The 24,986-nt window shown below is 45.0% G+C and overlaps 1 protein-coding gene across 1 annotated transcript in view; it reads left to right on the top strand.

The window, feature by feature from the left end:
• Positions 1–9,538: 9,538 nt before the first annotated feature.
• The window catches only part of grhl1 (grainyhead-like transcription factor 1), a 126,937-nt gene continuing 111,489 nt past the window's right edge, over positions 9,539–24,986 (top strand). The window contains exon 1 of the mRNA XM_085996335.1: positions 9,539–9,809. Coding sequence (XP_085852461.1) covers positions 9,790–9,809 — 20 coding nt within the window. The 5' untranslated portion in view covers positions 9,539–9,789. The remainder of the gene's footprint in view (positions 9,810–24,986) is intronic.

The following is a 24,986-nucleotide window of genomic DNA, read 5'->3' as shown; positions in this document are numbered from 1 at the left end:
TGATGACGTCATCACGTCGTTTCAGGGCTTTTGCAGAAAGCTTATTTACACTCGGCCAACAAACACAGATGCTGTAGCATTGGGTTAAAGACAGTTATGCATTTGTACAGAAGATCATTGGTGGTTTTGCCACAACAACATGTATATTTTTACAGTACTTGCGAACTTAGAAAGCTTCTCGAAATAAAAAATAACACTTTGTAATTTTGATGCTAAACTATATTGTAATTATTTTTTCTCACAAAGCGGTTCAGTTGTTATCCTCATCAACCTCAACAGATGATCACAAATTATCACCTAATGTTTTTTTCCCAAAAATGATTTTCTTAGAAATTTCAGAAAAAAAAGCCGCACTGAAAAGGTCCTGAAAACATTACAAAAAACCCCTTTGAAGAGCTATTTGAGTTCTTGTGCCCAGGAAGGGAGTAGAGAATATGAATTTTCAGAAGGCATTTGAAAAGGTGTGTCACAGGAGGATTGTTACAAAATTCAGGTATATGGTATGAGGAAATGTAGCAACATGGTTGGTTGGTCGATGGACAGGAAACAAAGATTAGGGTTAATGGGCGTTGCTCGGATTGAAGAAGGGTTGGAAGTGGCGCACGCCACAGGAGAGTACTGGGTTCTTCATATATATTGGCATTCCGGGGGGGCCGCTCCCCCTGCGACACCCTGGTCCACTCCTCGGTCGCCCCCAGCAGCCCTTCTCCTTTGCCTGGCGCCTTCCCGTGCCCTTTTACCTCCTCCCTTCCCACTGTCCAGGGCCCCAAAACACTCCTTCCGGGTGAAGCAGCGATTTACTTGTACTTCTTGCAATTTAATATACTGTATTCGCTGCTCACGATGCGGTCTCCTCTACACTGGGGAGACCAAACGCAGATTGGGCGACCGCTTTGCGGAACACCTCCGTTCAGTCCGTAAGGGTGACCCTGAGCTTCCGGTCGCCTGTCACTTTAATTCACCACTTCACTCCCACTCTGATCTCTCTGTCCTCGGCCTATTACATTGTTCCACTGTAGCTCAACGTAAGCTCGAGGAACAGCACCTCATCTTTCGATTGGGCACTTTGCAGCCTTCTGGACTCAGTGTCGAGTTCAACAGTTTCAGATAAGAATTCTTGCCTCCATTTTTCATGCTGTATGATTTTGCCATTCCCATTTGCAACATTTTCACAGTATATTCTTTCAATTCCTTCCTCCCCTCCTAACCCCCCCCCCCCGTCTCTGCACCTGCTTAATATCTGTTCCATCTCCAGCTTTTTCCAGTTCTGACGAAAAGGGTCCCAAACCTGAAACGTTAACTCTGTTTCTCTCTCCACGGATGCTGCCTGGCCTGCTGAGTGTTCCTAGCATTTTCTGTTGTTATTTCAGATTTCCAGCATCCGCAGTATTTTGCTAATGTCTTCATATGTATCGATGATTTGAAAACACTATTGAAATTTGCTGATGTCCTAAAAGTTGGAGGTTTGACAAATAGCGTGGAGGATTGTAAGACTTTAGGAGGACAGAAACAAATGTACTGACAGCTGGCAGATTCAATTAAAAAAAATAACTGGCATTTATATGGTGCCTTTCGTGTCCTTCGAACGTCACAGAAAATGAAGTACTTTTGAAGTGTAGTCACTGTTGTAGGGAAACGTGGTCGGCAAGGTTCCACAAACTAATGAGATAAATGGCCTGATCATTTGTTTTAGTGATGTGGGTTGAAAGATAAATGTTGGCCAGGACACTGGGGAGCACTCCCCTACCCTTTTGCGAAAAGTGCCACGGGATCTTTTATGATCTGGAGGGCAGACAGGGCCTCGGTTTAACACTTCATCTGAAAAAATGTCACCTCCAACAGTGCGGCACTCCCTCAGCACTGCACTGAAATGTCAGCTTAGATTTTTGTGCTCAAATTTCTGAATCCACAACCTTCTGACTCAGAGGCAAGAATGTTACCACTGAGCCAAGGCTGACACTCTAAATTTAACGCAGGGAAGTGTGAGTTAATGCATTTGGTGGGCGGAGGGGGGGGGGGAACAAGGAATGGAAATATAAACTCAACAAAGATGCTGAAGGATATGGATAAACAGAGAAACGATGAAGCCATAAAAAAGGCCAGTGGCATTTTGGGTTTTAGAAATAAGGACATAGAGTAACGGGCAAAGAGATGATGATAAAGTTGTCCGAGGCAATGGTCAGGCCGCAGTTAGAACACTGTGTACAATTTTGGGTGCCCCAAAATAGAAAGGATATAAAGCCATAGAGAATGCACAGCATAGATTCACCAGGAATAGGGAACTACAGGAAACTCTATTATCCGGCACCAACGGGACCGGCGTGGTGCCGGTTTATCAAAAAGTCCGGATTACAGAGAGGTATAGTTTAAAAGGTACGAGAGCTCCATACACAGCAACAAATCCAGGCTTCCCTGTCGCTTAGCAACATGTGCAGGAACTCCGGCCACAGACCAAGCGTCCCTGTTGCTTAGCAACAAGTGCACGAACCCCAGTTACACAGCCACAGATCCAGGAACGGCCATTAATATGAAGTAAAACTTACCTGAACCTACTCCTGAATTTTGCTGGTTAACAGAGATTTCCGGTTATTGAGGTGCCGGTAAATCGAAAGTTTCCTGTAGTTATATGAAACTTGAGATACTGGGACTATTTCCATTGGAACAGAGAAAGTTGACGAGATATAATTTTAGGTTTTAAAATGATGAAGGATGAATAGGGAAAGACTATTGTCTCTGGTTAGGGAGTCAATGTTAAGGGGTCATCAATTTAAAATAGCCATTTAAGAGAGTGAGGAGAGACGTTAGAAATCTCTTTACACTGGAGGTTATTCGAGCCTGGGCTGCTGTGCTACATTAGGTGGTTGAGGCACAGACCATTGAAATCTTTTAACGGAAGAGTAAACATTTTAAGCAGAAGAAGATGCAAGGGTATTGGGAGAGAGAAGGTCAGAATGATTCATTTTGGACTGGCCAATACAGACGTGATTAGATGAATGCCCACCTTCTGTGCAATAAATTTCAATGGTCCTATGGGAGGATTTTTTTTGTTTTTCTATCAATATGCCTGCAGAAATCGTCTTAACTGTGGAGAGGTGTGGATGTTGTTTGCTTTCAAAATGCATGGGGAAGATTCCTTCCTTTTCAGAGGGGCCTGTTGTACAAGTTTCAGGAAAGGAGCAGAGGGCCACCCTTCCGTTAAATCACAGGTCCAAAGTGCGTGGTTCTACATTGTGATAATGCAGTCTCAAGTAGGCCCACTAGGCCAGGCAACAGCAGCAGAAGTTCAAAAGGCATCAGGAGGAATGCCAAAGTAAGTCTATTCATCTTTGTGTACTAGCTTAATATTTGGGTATAGAAGCATGGCATGAATCTAAATGTTGAGTTGCTGCACCCTCAGCATGGAGGTCCTACTCAGGTCCCCTCCCTCACCTCTTTTTCTGGTACATTGATGATGGTATCGGTGTCATTTCCTGCTCTCGCCCTGAACTAGAAAATTTAATTCACTTTGCTGTGCCGAAGGGGGGTGGGGGGGTTTGCACAAGGTAAGTCCGGATTTCGTTCGGATGTTGGCAGCGCACTTCTTAGCTACATCACCAACTGCGAATTCAGGGCCATTATATGCATATATTTTGTAAACTTGACTCTATAAATGAATGGTATATATGTTGTTGGAAGGCTCACCATACAGCAAAATAATGACTCTTGACTGATTTTTCTGTTTCTTTGTATCTTCGTGTTAGAGAGGTAATAAATTAAGAATCTAGGGAGACCAGCACCAGACCAGGTTCTACTTCATTCTTTTGAATTCTATTGTGTCATTAAATCTAAGATTCCCATCTAATGCATTCATATTCAAAAAACACTTACGCAATCAAAGAAATTTTACGAGTCTCAAAATGTATTGTTTACATAAAGCAAATAGCTACGTTAACTCATACAGATATCTGTATTAGTGTGTATTATAATGAACACAATGTTGATAAAATTGTTTTAAGTCGGAGCAGTCTTTGTATATAATTAAATGTCTTGCATCTGTAGTGACATTACATCTCCCATAGCGCAAAAAAAAATAGTGATTGATTCAAATAACCACTAAGTTTGAAGGGATAATTAGTAGTCCTAGCTCCTTTAGGGCTACCCTGGATCAGGCATATTCCTCAGACATTCACTTTCAACTAAAGTTTTAGGTAGCCAAATCCTAAAGGCGCTTAACTGGGTCTAAAGGTCTGGACTATCTCTCCCTAAAGGCAAGGAACAACCTGAGAATGTTACCGTCCTCCAGATAGCACTTTTAATAAGTTTAGCTAGACTGTAACGTCCCGGATATTATGAGGGTCCGGAAAACTCCCCCAGAATTCTGCAACTCCTCACCAAAGAGTGTACAGAGATTGAGTTCGCAAGTTTTTGATACAGAAGTCTTATGTGAGACAATTCTAAAAATATATAGATTTATTAAAGAACCGACATGTAATTTATAGTCAGTGAGTCAATCGCAACATTAACAGTTCCAAAAAGAGAAAGCTTACAATCTTATTATCAGAGAACCTTACTCTCAAATCTTAACTTTGCTACAGTTTTATAGTTCTTAAAGTTCTACTCAGGATATCTACCAAAATCATATACCTTTGATCCCCGAGGTACAAAGAGTTGGAGACTTACAGAGCCGCCTCTGAAGCCGAGAATCATTTTGCCCCTTTAAAGCGAGTCTACTATCCCATTTGAGAGTTCAATATTTATACCCTTTTCCAGTTTTCCTTTAAGGTTTTCTGCTGATGTAAGCTAGTTATCTCTAGTCATTTTTCTGCTGACCCCTGCAATTCTTACAGTCACCTCAGCTGGTAGCATTACAGAATTATGTCTCCTCTCTAGGTGTTCTAAGTATACCATAAAAAACAGTGTTACGGCAGGTGTGTTTTTTTACTAGATGTCATTTTTACGAAGGCAGATGTGTCTTACTTTTATGTGCTTCTTTACGAAGTGTAAATTAGAACACCTTATCCAGGGTGAACCATTGTTTCATTCTGAAAGGTTCAGACTACCGGAGCCTTTAACCTTCTGTTTCAATAAGGTTATTGATTCAGTGTCAATGACTATCTTATCTCTATAGCCAGAATGCTTTCACAGCTTTTTCATCGTTAGGTTTCTGGATTTCCAGACCCAGTTTGTCATGTTTCAATAAGGCTAGAAGTCTTTCATGAGACAGTGGATTTTTCTGAATAGGTTCTATGACTTATTCCTTCACAAGTTAACCATACTAATTGGTTTGCATTTAGTCAGTTGAAACCAATCAAAAATTAGTTCCATTCACTAGACAGATAAGAAAAACTCTAAATCAACCACAACGTTGTCAGCTGTGGCTCAGTGGGTACCACACTCGCCTCTGAGTCAGAAGGTTGTGGGTTCAAGTCCTAGTCTAGGGACTTGAGCACAGAAAGCTAGGCTGACACTCCAGTGCGGTGCTGAGGGAGTGCTGCACTGTCGGAGGTGCTGTCTTTCGGATGAGACATTAAACCGAGGCCCCGTCTGCTCTCTCAGGTGGATGTAAAAGATTCCATGGCACTATTTCGAAGAAGAGCAGGGGAGTTATCCCCGGTGTCCTGGGCCAATATTTCTCCCTCAACCAACAAAACCGAAACATATTATCTGGTCATTATCACATTGTTGTTAGTGGGAGCTTGCTATGCGCAAATTGGCTGCCACATTTCCTACATTACAACAGTGACTCCACTTCAAAAAGTACTTAATTGACTGTAAAGCGCTTTGAGACGTCCGGTGGTCAAGAAAGGTGCTATATAAATGCAAGTCTTTCTTTAACATAACTGATAGGAAGATGAGAGGAATTATATAGAATCATAGTATTTTACAACAAAGAAGGATGCCATTCAGTCCATTGGTCCTGTGCTGGCTCTCGAGGATCATAGGAACAGCAGTAGGCCATCCCACCCCTTGAGCCTGTCCCGCCATTCAGTTAGATCATGGCTGATCTGTATTGTAACTCCATCTCTCCACCTTGGTTACATACCCTTGCCCAACAAAAATCTATCAATCCCAGTTTTGAAATTTTCAACTGGCCTAACCTCAACAGCTTTTTCTGGAGAGCGTTGCAGATTTCCACGACAGTTTGTGTGAAGAAGTGCTACGGAGAGATCCATTAATATTGATAAAATACATTCAATTAATAATCTGTTCTTAACATAGTTGGCATAGGATTACATCGGATATACGGCACAGAAACAAGCCATTCGGCCCAACCAGTCCATGCCGGCGTTTATGCTCCACTCGAGCCTCCTCCCGTCTTTCCTCATCTAAATCTATCAGCGTAACCCTCTATTCCCTTCTCCCTCATATGCTTGTCCAGCCTTCCCTTAAATGCATCGATACTATTCGCTTCAACCACTGCCTGTGGTAGCGAGTCCCACATTCTCGCCACTCTCTGGATAAAGAAGTTTCTTCTGAATTCCCTATTTGATTTCTTGGTGACTATCTTATATTGATGGCCTCTAGTTTTGTGTTTCCCTGCAACTGGAAACACTCTCTCTGTATCAAAACCTTTCAGAATTTTAAAGACCTCTATTAGGTCACCCCTCAGCCTTCTCCTTTCAAGAGAAAAGAGATCCAGCCTGTTCATCCTTTCCTGATAGGTATAACCTCGCATCTGGTATCATCCTTGTAAATCTTTTTTGCACCCTCTCCAGTGCCTCTATATCCTTTTTATAATATGGCGACCAGAACTGTACGCAGTACTCCAAGTGTGGTTTAACCAAGGTTCGATACAGGTTTAGCATAACTTCCCTACTTTTCAATTCTATCCCTCTAGAAATAAACCCTAGTGCTTGGTTTGCTTTTTTTATGGCCTTATTAACCTGCATTGGTACTTTTAGTAATTTGTGTATTTGTACTCCCAGGTCCCTTTGCTCCTCTAGTCCATTTAGATTCTTATTTTCTAAGTAACATGTGACTTGCTTATTTTTCTTACCAAAATGTAAAACGTCACACTGTGTTGAAATTCATTTGCCAATTATATGCCCATTCTTCAAGTTTATTAATGTCTTCTTGTAATTTGTTGCAGTCCTCCTTAGTATTGATTTGGTGTCATCTGCAAATTTAGAAATTGTGTTTTTGATTCCAATGTCTAAATTGTTAATATAAATTGTGCACAACAGTGGTTCCAGCACTGATCTTTGTGGGACACCACTTTCCACTTTTTACCACTCTGAATAGCTACACTTTACCCCACTCTCTGCTTTCTGTCTTGAAGCCAGCTAGCTATCGATTCTGCTACTTGTCCCCTGACTCCACATGTTCTGATCTTATTCATTAGTCTATTATATGGCACCTTATCAAAGGCCTTTTGGAAATCTAGATAAAGTACATCTACAGCATTACCCTTGTCTACTCTCTCTGTTACCTCTTCAAAGAATTCAATGAAGCTAGTCAAGCAAGACTTTCCCTTTTGAAATCCATGCTGACTATACTGTATTATATTTTTGGTTAACGGGCACTTTAGGGCTGATTTTACAAAATGTATTGTCTGCAGGAAACCTCGCTGAAAGTATGCATTTATAAAATTGGCCCGTTTATATTGGTTTGTTGGTTATGAATGTATGAATGTTAGAAGAGTTCCCTTGATTTAAAAAACTTTTATTTACAGTAAATGGACAATTAACCAGGAGTATAGATATTACAAAGTAACTTTTTATTTTGCCATTATAGAGCCATTATATTTCCTCGCTTTGTGTCCGTTATTATATGTTTTCCTCATTGGGTCTTCCTTACCATTATCTACCTTATGCAAGTTCATAAAATTATTTTGGAATAAAAACAAATGAGCATTTTGTAAATGGAAAATACAATAAAGCCCCTTTTTTGATAACACTGAAATATCTCGTACAATATTCTTCATGTGAAGCAAATTGCACCATCCTCTATTTTCACCCGTCGCTCCACATCTTTATTACGAACTTCACACAGATCATTATTTTTTGTCAATCATCATTGTCATACAGCCTAAGCTAACCTGGCACTTAAACATATATTAGACATAAGTTCTAGAACTTCAGGATTAGGTCCTGTTTACCCCTCCCCCCAAAAAACTTTACTTGTCCTATTACCATCTCGTCTCGCCTTGAATATCTCTTAATGTCTCTTCACCTCCCAGACCTTCCCTTTTGTTCTTTCATCCCCCTCCCCCATTTCCCACCCCCCAAACTTGCTTCTTAATCTGTTTCATTTTCTGCTTTTTTCTCAGTTCTGACGAAGGGTCTTTGACCTGAAACATTGACTCGGTTTCTCTCTCCACGGATGTTGCCTGGCCTGCTGAGTTTTTCCAGCGTTTTCTGTTGTTATTACAGAAAGAAGACGTTTGTTGAGCACTGATTGCACTTTCCACTCGTCAACCTTTTTTTTTGCTTCTTGCTGGTATGCTTTGCAGAACTTTAGTTCAATGTTCAAAGGATTTCCTTCAACTTCTACATCACTTTGGCTCTGAACACAATGCGAAATTCAAGCCTAAAACCATCGTCACGAGCAGGGGTGGATTAAGCCACAGTCCTGTGGGGCGCATGCAAATAAACAGTTTCAACTAAGCGTAGTTTATTGTGATGTTAATGCAGTGTGTAAACATTCCACAAGCCTCTTTCTTCTTGTATTTTACTACCGTGCTGAGGGAGCGCTGCACTGTCGGAGGTGCCGTCTTTCGGATGAGACGTTAAACCGAGGCCCCGTCTGCCCCTCTCAGGTGGACGTGAAAGATTCCATGGCCACCGTTGCGAGAAGGGTGGTAGGTCCATGGAATATGCTGCCCCAAAAAGCTGTAGAAGCTACATCATTACATAAATTTAAAACAGAAATAGACAGTTTCCTAGAAGTAAAGGGAATTAAGGGTTACGGGGAGTGGGCAGGAATTTGGACATGAGTCTAGGTTCGGATCGGTCATGGCCCTGTGGGTAGCGGAGTGGGCCCAGGGGCCGTGTAGCCTGATCCTGCTCCTATTTCGTGTGTCTAATTCTGTTAGATTCAGGAGATGGTTCTGTGATAGTAGATTAGCGGTTAGGATCAGGTCAGCCATGATCTTATTGAATGGCGGAGCAGGCTCGAGGGGCCGATTGGCCTACTCCTGCTCCTATTTCTTATGTTCTTATGTAAGAGCGGGGGAGTTCTGGCCGATATGTATCCCTCAGTCAACTAAAAGAGTTTAATCTGGTCATTGTTACAGTGCTGTCTGTGGGAGCTTGCTGTGCGCAAATTGTCTGCAGGATTTCCTACATTACAACAGTGACTACATTCCAAAAGAACTTGATTGGCTTGTAAAGCGCTTTGGGACGTCCTGAGGTTGTGAAAGGCGCTATAGAAATGCAAGTTCTTTCATTTTTAATGGTTGGAGGGGGCCCAGAATGTCCCTGGTTCCCCAAGAATTCTCAATGCAGCTCTGGTTATGAGTGAATTTAACAGATCCAACAGGTTAAAGCGGGCACAGGTTGCCGCGCAGATCTGAGCTCACACCCAGCCTACCTGGAGCCATTAGCATGTCCAATCACATCAGCCATCAGATCAGGAGGGGGAAACACTGCGACAGTCCAATCGCATTGAAACCCGCAATTCACTGTACACCTGAATCGCTGCAACACGACTGGGCGAGGAGACGGAGAGGAAACAAAAACATTTCAGAAAAACCCGTTTTGCTCCCTCGCTGAGCGGAGACGCCGGCAGTTCGGGTTTAGCTACAGGTTGGCTCAACTAGAAAGTCCAGTTGGACCGACCCGACCCGACCGTGTGTGCGGGGGGGAGAGGATGACACAAGAACACGACAAGTGAGTGAAAACGATCTCTGTCCTGGGGCTGTCAGCACAGCTCCAGCTCAGCCTTGGCCTGGAGAGTCCTGGAGAGAGCGGCGCCGACCAGTGCCGTGAGAGAGTGAGTGAGTGTGAGTGTGAGTGAGAGAGAGTGAGTGTGGGGAGGAGGAGGAGGAGGAGGAGGGGTCGCTCCGCTTAAAGGAGCCGCTTGTGAGCTGGACTTTCCGCCCATTCTGAGAGTGAGTGTCTGAGTGAATTGAGAGTGTGAGTGAGAATGAGGGAATGTGAGAGATTGTGAGTGAGAGTGAGTGAGGGAGTGTGAGTGAGTGAGATTGGGAGTAAAAGTGTGAGATTGGGAGTGAGGTGAGATTGAGATTGGGAGTGAGTGAGTTTGGGAGTGAGCGAGATTGGGAGTGGGAGTGAGTGTGAGATTGGGAGTGAGTGTGAGATTGGGAGTGTGAGAGATTGGGAGTGAGCGAGATTGGGAGTGAGTGTGAGTTTGGGAGTGAGTGAGTGAGATTGGGAGTGAGTGTGAGATTGGGAGTGAGTGAGTTTGGGAGTGAGTGTGAGATTGGGAGTGAGTGAGTGAGAGATTGGGAGTGAGTGAGTGAGAGATTGGGAGTGAGTGAGTGTAAGATTGGGAGTGAGTGAGTGTGAGATTGGGAGTGAGATTGGGATTGGGAGTGAGTGTGAGATTGGGAGTGAGTGAGATTGGGAGTGAGTGAGTGTGAGATTGGGAGTGAGTGAGTTTGGGAGTGAGTGTGAGATTGGGTGTGAGTGAGTTTGGGTGTGAGTGAGATTGGGAGTGAGCTGAGCTGAGCTGAGCTGCGCGGTCTGGGCGCTGCATGTGCCGGAATGCGGTGCACCTGTCAAAGTAAACCTGGGCCCGGCTCCAGCAGCAGCTCCCGGGGGCGGGGCGGGGCGGGGGGACAGTCTGGGTTGGTGATTTTTTTTTAGCAAAACCCATTTTTTGCAGGCGGTGTTTTATTAATACGATAGCAAAATAGTGCGGATGCTGGAAATCACAAACAACAGCAGAAGATGCTGGGAGCGCTCAGCGGGTCAGGCAGCACCTGTAGAGAGAGTCTCTGGATCTGGGCCGGGGTCACTGACCTCAAGTGGTGACTCTGTCTCTCTCTCCACCATGCTGAGTATTCCCAGTTGTTATTAATGCAGGGTTACTGGCGGCCAGACCGCTCGGCCCGCTGTAACTTCGGCGCAAACCCGGGATAGACGGCATTTCCGTTGATTTTCCGCCGATGTTGCGGCGGCCGATCGGGAGAATCCCCCTCGAAGAAAATATATTTACAGCAGAACCTCGACTGGTGGCGGCCGGAGTGCATCAGCACCCCCGGGAATAACATTTTCATTTGATTTGTTAAGGTCGCTTTAAAAACAAATGTGTTAAGTTACAATCTTTACTGATTGTGGCCAGGTCGAAGAGTCAGCAAAGATCGATACTGGGGGTAGGGGGGAGGAAACGTCTGTGAGTTTTTTAAGGGACACATTTCCGCGCCAAGTTGCAGTAAATGTTGTTTAATTCTTTGTATGTTCACTGAGACTTTGTTGGGGAGAGGGAAAGGGTCTGAAGGGAGCCTGGGGTGACCAGCAGAGAGAGGTCGGAGGATCTGAGGGGAATCTGGGGTGACCAGCAGAGAGTGGCCGCAGGATCTGAGGGGAATCTGGGGTGACCAGCAGAGGGTCTGAGGGGAATCTGGGGTGACCAGCAGAGAGTGGCTGCAGGATCTGAGGGGAATCTGGGGTGACCAGCAGAGGGTCTGAGGGGAATCTGGGGTGACCAGCAGAGAGAGGCCGGAGGGTCTGAGGGGAGTCTGGGGTGACCAGCAGAAAGAGGCCAGAGGGGAGCCTGGGGTGACCAGCAGAGAGTGGCCGGAGGGTCTGAGGGGAGTCTGGGGTGACCAGCAGAGAGAGGCCAGAGGGGAGCCTGGGGTGACCAGCAGAGAGTGGCCGGAGTGTCTGAGGGGAATCTGGGGTGACCAGCAGAGAGTGGCCAGAGGGTCTGAGAGGAGCCTGGGGTGACCAGCAGAGAGTGGCCGGAGGGTCTGAGGGGAGCCTGGGGTGACCAGCAGAGCGTGGCCGGAGGGTCTGAGGGGAGTCTGGGGTGACCAGCAGAGAGTGGCCGGAGGGTCTGAGGGGAGTCTGGGGTGACCAGCAGAGAGTGGCCGGAGGGTCTGAGAACAGCCTGGGGTGACCAGCAGTGAGTGGCCAGAGGGGAGCCTGGGGTGACCAGCAGAGAGTGGCCGGAGGGTCTGAGAACAGCCTGGGGTGACCAGCAGTGAGTGGCCAGAGGGGAGCCTGGGGTGACCAGCAGTGAGTGGCCAGAGGGGAGCCTGGGGTGACCAGCAGTGAGTGGCCAGAGGGGAGCCTGGGGTGACCAGCAGAGAGTGGCCAGAGGGTCTGAGGGGAGCCTGGGGTGACCAGCAGCGAGTGGTCGGAGGGACTGAGGGGAGCCAGGGGTGACCAGCAGAGAATGGCCGGAGGGACAGGGACAGGACGGGCAGCCTGTTCAACACCTGCTGTCCCAAAGGCGAGACCACAGCCAGCTCGGTGGGGTGGGGGGAGTCTGTATAATGTTCAAGGAACTCTCTCCCTTCCCTTTTTAACCTATTCTATAGTCACAAGTTTTGCGGCATTGCAGTGATGTTAAAATCAGAGCAACATTTCCCCGCGGCACAACGGGATTTCTTAACTTTTGGCCAGAGTTTTCTTGTTTAGTTTCAACGAGGAGACTTTGCAGGAAACATGGCGTGGAGACACTTGTCCGGGGTGAAACTCGAAACCTGCTAGGCGTTGGCCGCCATCCCTCTAAACTCCCTGAGTCAGGAGAAGCAGGTGAAGGGAGAGGGGGAGCTGAGGATTCAGCAACTTGCATTGGTGTGACCCTGTCTTTTGATCACTCGTCTGCTGATCCTGTGACACGGTTGGTTTTATACACTCCCGTGAAGAATATCAACCCCGGGCAACGTTTCACTGACACTTAAATGAGATCAACTGCAAGATGCGGTACATGTCAGCCAAAAAAGGCCACTGTGCTTTCAGTTTTGGCGTGTGACAGTAAGGATTTTTTCCCCCTTCTTGTTCATTCCCTCTGCTATCTTAATTTTTTACTTAAGACTTCAAATATTTTCTTGTTCTTTTCTCACTTTATTTCCCTCCCGCCCCCTTCCTTCGAGTTAGACACACAATTAGCTTTTTGCAAGGAATTAACATCGCATTGCACAACTCTTCAGTTTATTCATGATTGGGACTGTGGAGTGATAACCTGATATTAAAGTCTAGCAAGGCTTTCATTAGGGTTTAAAGTTGGAGATGCTTTGAGAAACAACAACTAGGGGGACGGTGGGAATATAAGTGAAGGATGCATATTCTGAAATTTGTATGGCAGGTGGGAAAATAACACTGGTTTCTAAATCGAATCTCTGATTTTAGCTCAAACTTTCCTGTGTGGCAGCGCCCTGCAAATATTGATAGGTTGCTAAGGGATCCTGCTCTAACTTCTGGGAAAAAAACAGTGTCAGCTAACTAAAGAAAAGCAGTACAGATAACCATCGCTCTAAATTTTCTACTTTTGGCCCATCATTTGTACTGTGATTTCTGTTAACAATATTTGACCTGCGGAATCTTTTTTGTATAGCTAGTTTGGCTAGAACATCAAAAATATGTTAGCCAAGTACTGGAAGTGCTGGCTGATCAGATACCCTCGATTCATTTCAATGACATCAATTCTAAATAAATTGCTAAACTCTAAATAAATACATTCTAAATAAATTAATTAATCTAATTATTAAAATGTCAGGAACATTAACCTTCAATTAGTATTTCTGTTTAATATAAAAACAAAGTGCTGGAGATACTCAGCAGGTCAGGCAGCATCTGTGGAGCGAGAAACAGAGTTAACGTTTCAGGTCGATGACCCTTCGTCAGAACTGGAAAAAGCTGGAGATGGAACAGGTTTTTAAGCAAGTGTAGGGGCCGGGAAAGGGGGGGAGGGGGGGAAAGAACAAAAGGGAAGGTCTGTGATAGGGTGGAAGGCAGGAAAGATTAAATGACAAAAGGGATGATGGTGCAAGGCAAAAGGAGATGGTAATGGGACAAGTTAAGAAACAAAAGATGGCTCTAGATGAGGTGTAAATGGCACTGGCAGAATGATCGACAGCTGCCATGTGAGAGAGAGAAAAAAATAAATACATGGAAAAAAAAGGATAGGGGCCGAGGTTATGGTCTGAAATTGTTGAACTCGATGTTGAGTCCAGAAGGCTGTAAAGTGCCTAATCGAAAGATGAGGTGCTGTTCCTCGAGCTTACGCTGAGCTTCATTGGAACAGTGCAAGAGGCCGAGGACAGAGAGGTCGGAGTGGGAGTGGGGCGGTGAATTAAAGTGACAGGCGACCGGAAGCTCGGGGTCACCCTTATGGACTGAACGGAGGTGTTCCGCAAAGCGGTCGCCCAATCTGCGTTTGGTCTCCCCAATGTAGAGGAGACCGCATCGTGAGCAGCGGATGCAGTATACTAGATTGCAAGAAGTACAAGTAAATCGCTGTTTCACCTGGAAGGAGTGTTTGGGGCCCTGGACAGTGGGAAGGGAGGAGGTAAAAGGGCAGGTGTTGCATCTCCTGCGCTTGCCCAGGAAGGTGCCAGGGGAAGGGGTGTTGGGGGTGATAGAGGAGTGGACCAGGGTGTCGCGGAGGGAGCGGTCCCTTCGGAATGCTGAAAGGGGAGGTGAGGGGAAGATGCGTTTGGTGGTGGGATCACGCTGGAGGTGGCGGAAATGGTGGAGGATGATCCGTTGAATGTGGAGGCTGGTGGGGTGAAAGGTGAGGACAAGGGGAACCCTATCGTGGTTCCGGGAGGGAGGGGAAGGGGTGAGAGCAGAAGTGCGGGAAATAGAACGGACATGGTCAAGGGCCGTGTCAACCACAGTAGAGGGGAATCCTCGGTTGAGGAAAAAGGAAGACATGTCGGAAGCATTGGTATGGAAGGTGGCATCATCAGAGCAGAGCAGTATTTCTGTTTACCTGGCTCGTGGTAAGCACTATTTAAATTCATTTTTTTAGAACTCTGACTTAGAGAACTCAAAAATATTGGCTAATAACAGCACCGTTTATATTACCTCATTAGTCATTATGTAAAAACACTTTCTAGATTTTTTCCTTTTGCTAAATTTCTAATACTGTGTAAAATTACAGTCACATTCAGTGATAATTAAAATAGTAGACCAGAATTGTTATATGCATCATTGCACTAGAAGCTGTGTAAGCACAGGTAAAGGTGTAACTGATCTGATTACTTCAGTAACCACTATTATTATCATTTAATTTGTACTCATTGAGGACCCCTATGCAAAGTTTATTCTTTCCATAATTTCACCCACATACTGCCATGCTCCGACTATGTTGGTTGATAAACTGCAACTCGCTGCACACATGAGAACGCGGGAATGAAAACAGTGACGTGACCTTTAAAGGGGCGTTGATGACCTGTTGGATAGGGCGAGTCTCCACAGTTTAACTTCTCAGTAATGATAGTATGGTACTGTTGATGTGGCAGTCGACGGTGAGTCTGCTGAGATCATTTTAGTAGCACTGGTCTCCGCGTGCACCGCTAAGTATTTCTGGCTGGAAATATGTATTGTTTATACTCTTCAAATATATTACTGTAAAGTTACCTGTGGGACATGCATTCTGCCGTTATGTTGGATGGTGCAGAGAGAGTGATTTGTTTATATCACGGTTTTCTGCCTTGCAAGTCAAAAATAACCTAAGGTCAATGCCTCTTTTTTTAATTGATTTTCTACCTCTTCTCTTTCCTTCCTTCCTTCCCTCCTCTTCTGAAGGTGTTGACTCGTGCAGTCAGCCCTCTGGTTTCTCACCCAGAACATTATTCTTCGTGTGTGTGTGTCCAGACAGTGAACTTTGACAAGGTTATTTGGTTGGAGCGAGGAAATAGATGTAATAGGGATACAGGAACATGGCTGCAGACAGGACAGTTAAATATTGCAGGCTGTAATGTACTTAGAAAAAAATAGAAAAACAAGAAGAGGAGGTGGTGGGGTAGCTGTGTTAATTAGACATGACATGATGGCAGTAGCAAGAAAGGACATAACTAACAAAGCGATAGAAACAATCCATATGGATTCAGGAAGGGATCAGCCACACTGTTGGAGGTAAACTTCAGACCACCAAATAGTGGAAAGGAAGTAGTTGGAGAAATATGTTGGCAAATATAAGAACATGAGAAATAGGAGCAGGCCATTCGGCCCCTCGAGCCTGCTCCGCCATTTAATAAGATCATGGCTGATCCGATTTTGGCCTCAACTCCACTTTCCCACCCGTTCCCCATAACCCTTGACTCCCCTGTTGCTCAAATATCTGTCTATCTCCGCCTTGAATACATTCAAAGACTCTGCCTCCACAGCTCTCTGGGGTAGAGAATTCCAAAGATTCACGACCTTCTGAGAGAAGAAATTCCTCCTCATCTCCGTCTTAAATGGGTGCCCCCTTATTCTGAGACTACGCCCCCTCGTTCTAGATTCCCCCACGAGGGGAAACATCCGCTCAGCATCCACCCTGTCAAGCCCTCTCTGAATCTTATATGTTTCAATAAGATCACCTCTCATTCTTCTAAACTCCAATGAGTATAGGCTCAACCTTTCCTCATAAGTCAACCCTTCCATCCCAGGAATCAACCTCGTGAACCTTCTCTGAACTGCCTCCAATGCAAGTATATCCCTCCTTAAATAAGGGGACCAAAACTGTACGCAGTACTCCAGGTGTGGTCTCACCAGCGCCCTGTAAAGTTGTAGCAAGACTTCCCTACTTTTATACTCTATTCCCCTTGAAATAAAGGCCAAAATTCTATTTGCCTTCCTAATTACTTGCTGCACCTGCATGTTAACTTTCTGTGTTTCATGTATGAGGACACCCAGATCCCTCTGTACCGCCGCATTCTGTAGTCTTTCTCCATTTAAATAATATTTTTCTTTTCTATTCTTCCTACCAAATCTATGAAATGAGTAAAAAAACACAATCATAAACATGGGAGATTTCAACTATCCCGAAATAAAGTTGCAAGGAAGAGGAAGTGAAAAGGGGAGATGTCGATGGAGTTTTTTGTTACAGTGTCTACAGGGCTCATTTCTGGCCCAACATGCAAGAAGCCCAACAAGAGACAAAGTACAGCTCGATCTAGTCATGGGAAATGAACCAAAGAGATGGAGAAGTAAGTGTGGGAGAACAGCTAGGGATTAGTGATGGCAATATAATAAGGTTTAAGGTAATTATTGAGAGATATATAGATAGTGCAAAGACCAACATTATAGATTGGAATAAAGCCAACTATGAGGGAATGGGGTTGGAGCTAACTGGAGAAAATATTGACTAAGTTAGACCAACAGTTGGCAATATTTAAGAGACATAGATAGAGTTCAGGGGAAATATATTCCACGATAAAATAAGAATAAACTAGTCAAGAATGCAACACCATGGATAAATGAAGAGAAAATAAAATTGAATCTAAAGGCATCTGTGAAGTACATAAAAAATAAAGGAGAGGATGACAAAAGGGAATATGATCTTAGGAAAGAGGTGCAAAAGACAATTAGGAAAGCCAAGAGGAAATCTGACATGAAAATATCATGTGAAAGTAAGCAGTAAACTATTCTATAAGCACATAGGTGCCAAAAGGAGGATTAAGATGGGGATAGGACCACTAAAGGCAAAATAAACTCACAGGAAATTAGACTGAAATGACAAGGATACTTCGGGATGGATTTTGCCAATGGGGAGCTTTTGGAGGCGGGACTCCCACTTGTCGGGTTTTAGTCCCGCCTCCATCAACTTCTGGCCAACCCACGCTATTTTCCTTTGATTGACCTTGTTAAGCCCGCCCAGCGGGCTTAGCAGGCCAATTAAGGGAAAGCCGGTTTCAGTGTATGACGTTTCATCTGTCAAAAATTTTTGACAGATGAATTGTCATCGTTTGACAGCTCTGTGAAGCTGTCAAACACTGACATTCTCTAGTTTGATGAGTTCTTGAATTCAAGACTCATCAAACCTCTTTCTTTAGCAGAAATTAGATGGATGTTGCATTGGAGAATGCAGCAGCCATCTGTCATTTCTGCCGGTGAGATGCGAGACTCTCCGCATCCCCAACTCTTGAAGCCTGCAGGAAGAAACAAAGGTAAGTAAACATTTTCTATCACTTTCCACTTACCTCACATACTCACCTCTCCACACTTGCACCCATCACTTACCTTCACAGCGCACCTTTGCACCCCTCCGGCCCCCACAGACCCACTGCTCGCCACGGTGACCCTGGCGGGGTTCGCAGCCTTCGGGAAGCCCGCACTTTTGTGGGTAAAATGGGGATAATCCTCTTATCTGCCTGTTAACTACCTGTTAGCAGGCAGTTAAGTAGCTGAAATCCCCTTCCCGCCTCCAGGAGACGGGACCCGGCGCGGGTCGGCTAATCGCCTCCTGGCAAAATGGCCGGAGGTGGGTTGGGGGCGGGATGGGCACCCGCCCCCCAAATTCTGCCATTTTCCCGGCAGTCCCGCATCCAAACCTGCCTCCCCAGGGCTGGCAAGATCACGCCCTTTGTCTCAGTTTTCACTGAAGAGGCCACCAAAGAGAAGATGATAACAGTAGAAGAAGTCAAGAATGATATTACAACAGTTATGATAAAACAAAAGGAGATATTAGACAAGCTAGCAAAACTTAAGAAGGACAAAACCACAGGTCCAGATAGATTGCACCCGGAGATACTCAATGAATCTGAGGAGGAGATAGCAGAGGCACTGGCACCCTTACGGTATATAAAAATTCAGTAGAAAAAGGAATAGTGCCAGAGGATTGGCGTACGGCAAATGTAATTCATATCTTCAAAAAGGGAGAGAGAACTAATCCAGGGAACTATGGACAAGTTGGCTTAATGTTAGTGGTAGAAAAGATACTAGAATCTTTGCTAAAAGAGTAGATAATAAAACATCTAGAGACAGAGAATATAATTTAAAAAAAAGGATTTCTAAAAGGAAGGTCATGTTTAACATACCTTATTGAATTCTTTGAAGAAATAATAGAAAGAGTAGACAAGGACATTGCGGTGGATGTGCTATACTTGAACTTTCAGAAGGACTTTGATAAGGTGTCACATAAGAGACTCGTGGCAAAGGTCGAGGCTTGTGGAGCCAGGGGTAGCAGAATGAATTGAAAGATGACAACATGAACAAAACAGAAAACAGAGGGTAGGAGTTAAGGGAAGTTTCTCGGACTGGTGGAAAGTGGTGTCCTATACCTACACAAATGATTTGGACTCAGATATTGAAGGTCTAGTGTCAAAATTTGCAGATGATATCAAATTGGGGATAGAGCTTATAATGTGGAAGATGGCACCAAAATACTAAAGACATGAACAGGCTTCCTGAGTGGGCGGATAGCTGCCAAATGCAATTCAATATAGCGAACTGTGAGATGGTTCATTTCGGTAGGAGGTCATAGAATAGAATCATAGAATGGTTACAGCACAGAAGAAGGCCATTCGGCCCGTCGAGCCCGTGCTGACTCTCGGCTAGTCCCACTCCCCCGCCCTTTCCCCGTAGCCCTGCAAATGTTTTTCTTTCAGATACTTCTCCAACTCCCTTTTGAAAGATAAGATTGAGTCTGCCTCCACCACTTAGGCAAGAAACTAACTGGAGTAGAGGAGCAGAGAGAGCTGTAAATACAGATACATAAATCACTAAAAGCAGCAACACAAGTTGATATGGCCATAAAGAGTGCAAACAAAGTATTCTTTTTTTATTCGTTTATGGGATCTGGACGTCGCTGGCAAGGCCGGCATTTATTGCCCATCCCTAGTTGCCCTTGAGAAGGTGGTGGCGAGCCGCCTTCTTGAACCGCTGCAGTCCGTGTGGTGAAGGTGCTCCCACCGTGCTGTTAGGGAGGGAGTATAGCGGGCACGTTGATGTCAACACTATTTGCCCGCTATAAGCATTGGACATAAAACCGTCATAGCCCCAGACGCCCGCCAAAGGATTCGGAGGGTATCCTTAAAAGTTGCAAAGTAAATCTAAGTGTGTTAAAGGGAGCAGCATATGACATACTGGAGGCTGAATCAAATAAATGACAAGAAACAGTGCTGACACTTGAGTTTTTAATGGCCCAGAAATTCGGGTCGGGGGCTTCCCGCGGGTGCAAGCCTCCGACCTGCACTTACCTTGCGCGCCGGCCGTTGAGCTGTGGGCCCCCATGGAATTGCGATCCTGGGCCTCCTCCAACTGCCGGCGCGCAGTGCTTGCGTATCCCAGGGGCGCAGTTAGTTCGATGCGTCCCCTGGGATCACGTGGGCCATGGAGAGCCAATGGTAGCAGGGAATGCTTCATTCATAAGTTTGACAGGAAGACCTGTCAATCCTATAAATACTATAAGCCCCAAAACATCACTAAGTCTTCAAATAATTTTTTTTTTTAAATCACATTTTTAAAATAAACTATAAATTACATGAAATAACTATTTTAAACAATAATTTAAATTTTTGAAAAAAATCATTTTATTTTCTAATGGGGCTAAAAATAAACTTACCTTTCTTTAAAGTATTTAAAAATAATAAACCTGTGGAAAAAATGTTTTAATTTTAATTAATTCACCACTTACCTTGTAAAAAGCAGGCCTTGCGACTGCTTTTTACATGTCTAATTTCTGGAGACTTACCTTCCTGGGAAAACCTGCAAAAAAAACGTAACTTCCAGGCGTACACGCAGCCTCTCCAGCGCACGCGTTCCACCTCTTAACCCCCTCTTTCAGGGGAACGGAAGTGCCGGTTTCCCGCGCATGCGCAGTGCATGCACAAAACCGGCACTTCCATTGGGCTTACGGGTGAGTACCCCATGCGTTCTCACCTGTGGAGACCCGAATTTCTGGGCCATTATATTTGCCTCGCCGCCTTATTAAATGAGACACGAAACTTCCGTGTTTCAAAGGCGAGCAGCAGGCTCAAGAACTCTGATGGTGGTGCGCCACTGCCGCTGTTCACCCCGTGGCACTGGCAGCTTCGGCAGCTTCGCCTGTTTGACCTGCGGCACTGGCGGCTTCGACCTCTTTTTGTGTGATTTGTACAAATTGAGTAAACTTCAAATGACGAGGAAACCTGCCTTCACAGTTAATTTATTCCTTTTAACCTATGACTTTAAATGGTAGATACAGAGGGGTAAATAATTAAACTAATTGCGAGGTGTGAAGAACTTACTGAATGGCCTGAAATAACTAGCATGCCTAATACTTAGTAAGCCGCGCCTTGTAATTGATTACTATGGTGATGGAAAAAGATTGTCGTTAATTGTCTGGTATGGTTGCTTGCCATAACTGTGGGTGTTTATAAGTGGTGGGAACTGTTTGTAGAGGAATAGAATACAAAAAGGAGGTAGTGTTAAATTTATGCAGAACCTTGGTTAGACCACATGGAGTACTGTGCGCAGTTCTGGTCTCAAAACTACAGAAAGGACATTGAAGCACTCGGGGGGGAAAATGCAGAAAAGATTTACAAGGATGTTACCAGAACTGAGACTTTGTAACTCTCGGGAAAGATTGTGGAGGCTGGGAAAGGGAAAACTAAGAGTACATCTGATCGTGGTCTTCAAAATTATGAAGGTGTTCATTCGATAGAGCGGATGTGGAGAAACTGCGGGTGAGTCCAGAACAAAGGGGCATAAATAAAACATAGCCACTAATGGATCAAACAAAGAATTTAGGAGGAATTTCTTTACACAGAGTGGTGAGAATGTGGAACTCGCTGCCACGTGGAGTGGTTGAGACAGAGAGATTAGAAATGTTTAAGGGGAGGCTTGGGGCATACATGATGGAGAAGAGAATAGAAAGAAAGACTTGCATTTATATAGCGCCTTTCACAACCACCGGACGTCTCAAAGGGCTTTACAGCCAATGAAGTACTTTTGAAGTGGAGTCATTGTTGTAATGTGGGAAACGCAGCAGCCAATTTGTGCACAGCAAGCTCCCAGAAACAGCAATGTGATAATGACCCGATAATCTGTTTTTGTTATGTTGGTTGAGGGATAAATATTGGCCCCAGGACACCGGGGATAACTCCCCTGCTCTTCTTCGAAATAGTGCCCATGGGGATCTTTTACGCCCACCTGAGAGAGCAGACGGGGCCTCGGTTTAACGTCTCATCTGAAAGACGGCACCTCTGACAGTGCAGCACTCCCTCAGTACTGCACTGGAGTGTCAGCCTAGCTTTGTGTGCGCGAGTCCCTGGAGTGGGACTGTGAACCCACAACCTTCTGACTCAAGAGGCGAGTGTGCTACCCACTGAACCACAGCTGACACTCAGGGATACAGGGGCAGAATGGGAAGAGATCATTAGAGTATGAGGAGTGTAAACACCGGCCTAGTTCAGTTGGGCTGAATGGCCTGTTTCTGTGCTGTCAGTTCCTGGTAACTCTGTGTTGAGGCGTTACCACTGAACCCAATCCAGTCCTCCCTGACAGCCACACAAACACTTTCCAGCAACTGGTTAGCGAATGGCATCAGGCACCCCATCTGATGTTTATTCCTTCCTCCATTCCCAGGGGCAGTATACCAATTGTAGCATCCCTATCGGAAACCACTTCAGATCAGTTAGCTCCACAAAGGTCAGGGATCGAACTTGGAACCTCCTTCATCTTTAGAATTCACTTCCATATCAATTCAATTCAATTTTATTTGTCATGTATGCAGCAGACATATGTACTGCACAATGAAATGTTGATTTTTACAAGTCCTCCCAACATTGGAATAAATATGGCATAGCAATGATAAAAATACTAATAGAAATACAGTAATAATAAATAAGACAACAGTAATAAATTATTCGTTCATGAGTCTTATGGCCTGGGGGTAGAAGCTGTTTCGAAACCTGCTGGTACGAGACCGTAGTGTGCTGTCACCTGAGCCTGAGCCTGAGCCACTGGGAAAGGTGACAGGTCCTCCTTAAGAGGACTACCCCTGGCCACACTGACAGGAAATTCATGAGCATATTTCTCGGAGCAGTTCTGAAGGTGTCAGAATCCAGTCTGTATTGGCCCAAGTTTCTTACCGATCTCTGTGAAACGCTAATACAAACTGAACTGGTGATATAGCGCATTTTTGTTTTGACAGAAAATCCAACATATTAATTCTCTTTTTAAATCAAGAGGATGTAAAGTCTCTGTTAGAATATTGACTTGAAGATACCATTTGTGTTTCATTTGCACAGGACTCTAATGTTTGTGCACATGTGGTTGTCAGTGGGAAGTAACCCAAGACTATTACTTGAACAGAAACGTTGCCGTCACTGTAGCACAGGAGCCCAAGGAGAGATTGGGGGTAATCTTCACTTTCGACGGGGGGGAAAAACTGTCCTTAGATTGACCGCCCGTTGTACTGAGGTCAATATACATCGAAATCAATGGATAGGAAAATCTGGCAGGGTGTTCTGGGGTGTAATAATGGGCTGCCGACCCACTTTTCCGCCCCACTGTAAGTGAAGATTACCCCCATTGTGTCCTGACCATGTCCATTCTCAACAGCCCAAAGTAGCTGTTCCTGCCCCTCCATCAAACAGAGAATTTGCTGCAGCGACATGTGGTTTGTTGTCAACTGTCGAACAGATTACATAACATCAAGTTCACATTGGTGAATACTACATGTTTGGTGGTTACTACCCACTTGATGGTTATTAACTACTTGATGGTTACTACCCACTTGATGGTTACTACCCACTTGATGGTTATTACCCACTTGATGGTTACTACCCACTTGATGGTTACTACCCACTTGATGGTTACTACCCACTTGATGGTTACTACCCACTTGATGGTTATTAACCACTTGATGGTTCCATGCAGAAGTTCATTAACTTACCTTCAAACATTTCTTATTCACTGAGTCTGTTTGACACGGCTCTTTAAAGTAAAAGAAAAGAAAGACTTGCATTTCTGTAGCGCCTTTCACAGCCTCAGGACATCACAAAGCGCTTCACAGCCAATGAAGTGCTTTTGAAGTGCAGTCACGGTTTGTAATGAAATGTAGGGAAATTCAGCAGCCAATTTTTGCGCACAGCAAGCTCCCACAAATAGCAACGAGGTAATCTGTTTAGTGATAATTGTGGGAAAAATAATGGGCAGGAGAACGCCCCTGCTGTTCATATATTGCCTTTAGATCCTTTACATCCCCGTGACAGTGCAGGCGTGTAAATGGGTGACAGCTCAGTTCCAAATGGGCGGCGTGTGGGCCGTGTGAACTCCCCTCTGGTCATACCAGGTGGCGAAGAGGAAGTGACTCCATAAAGGAAAGTGATTTTTTTTTGTGGGTCCAGAAACACCTGGAGGGCTGTCACCCCCCCCCCCTTTCCAAACCACCGTCATCACCCCTCCTCAGAAAACACCTTCAGCTCCTCTATCCTTGCAAACTGCCGCCCCACCTCCAACCCCCCATTGCTCTCCAAAGTCCTTGGGGGTGATTTTCATTCAGAAGCCGGGAAGGAGGCGGGACTACAACTTTCGGGGTTGTAGTCCCGCCTCCATCGAGATGCGGCCAATCCACGCGATTTCAACTTGATTGACCTTGTTGAGCCCGCCCAGCGGGCTCAGCAGGCCAATTAAGGGCCACCTGGCAACAGGTGACGTCACAGACTGCAATTTCATCTGTTAAGGTGTTTTGACAGATGAAATATCAGTGTTTCACAGCTGTTTGAAGCTGTCAAACACTGACAGTCTTACTTCTAACATGAGTCCTTCTCCACAGACTCAGTTAGAAATCTCACCGGCACAGAAAGCTGCAGGCTGTCACTTTTGACAGATCGCAGCCATTCTGCTTTCTGTGCCGGTGAGATGAGGGACTCCCCGAACCTAAAGGAAGGAAGGCTGAAAAGGTAAGAAAATGTATGTAAAACTTATTTAATCACTTTAGGCACACCAAACACACTTACCTTTGCACTCATGCACACATCACTCACCTGAACACCGACATCTCGACCCCTCCAAGCCCTTCAACCTGACGGCCCGACTCCTCCAACTTGGCGTGGTTTGGAGCCATCGGGAATCCCACACTTCAAGCTTAAAAATAGGGATTAGGCTAAAAACTGCCTGTTAACTACCCAGTGCGGGGTGGGTACCCACCTCCTTTGAAATTGGCATGGAGGCGGGTTG

The sequence above is a fragment of the Somniosus microcephalus genome, chromosome 9 (assembly GCF_052327205.1).
Source record: "Somniosus microcephalus isolate GS21.2 chromosome 9, FLI_Smic_1.0, whole genome shotgun sequence".
In the NCBI taxonomy this organism is placed as follows: Eukaryota; Metazoa; Chordata; class Chondrichthyes; order Squaliformes; family Somniosidae; genus Somniosus; species Somniosus microcephalus.
The sequence above is the reverse complement of the archived record's forward strand: the minus strand, read 5'-3'. Positions and strand labels throughout refer to the sequence as shown.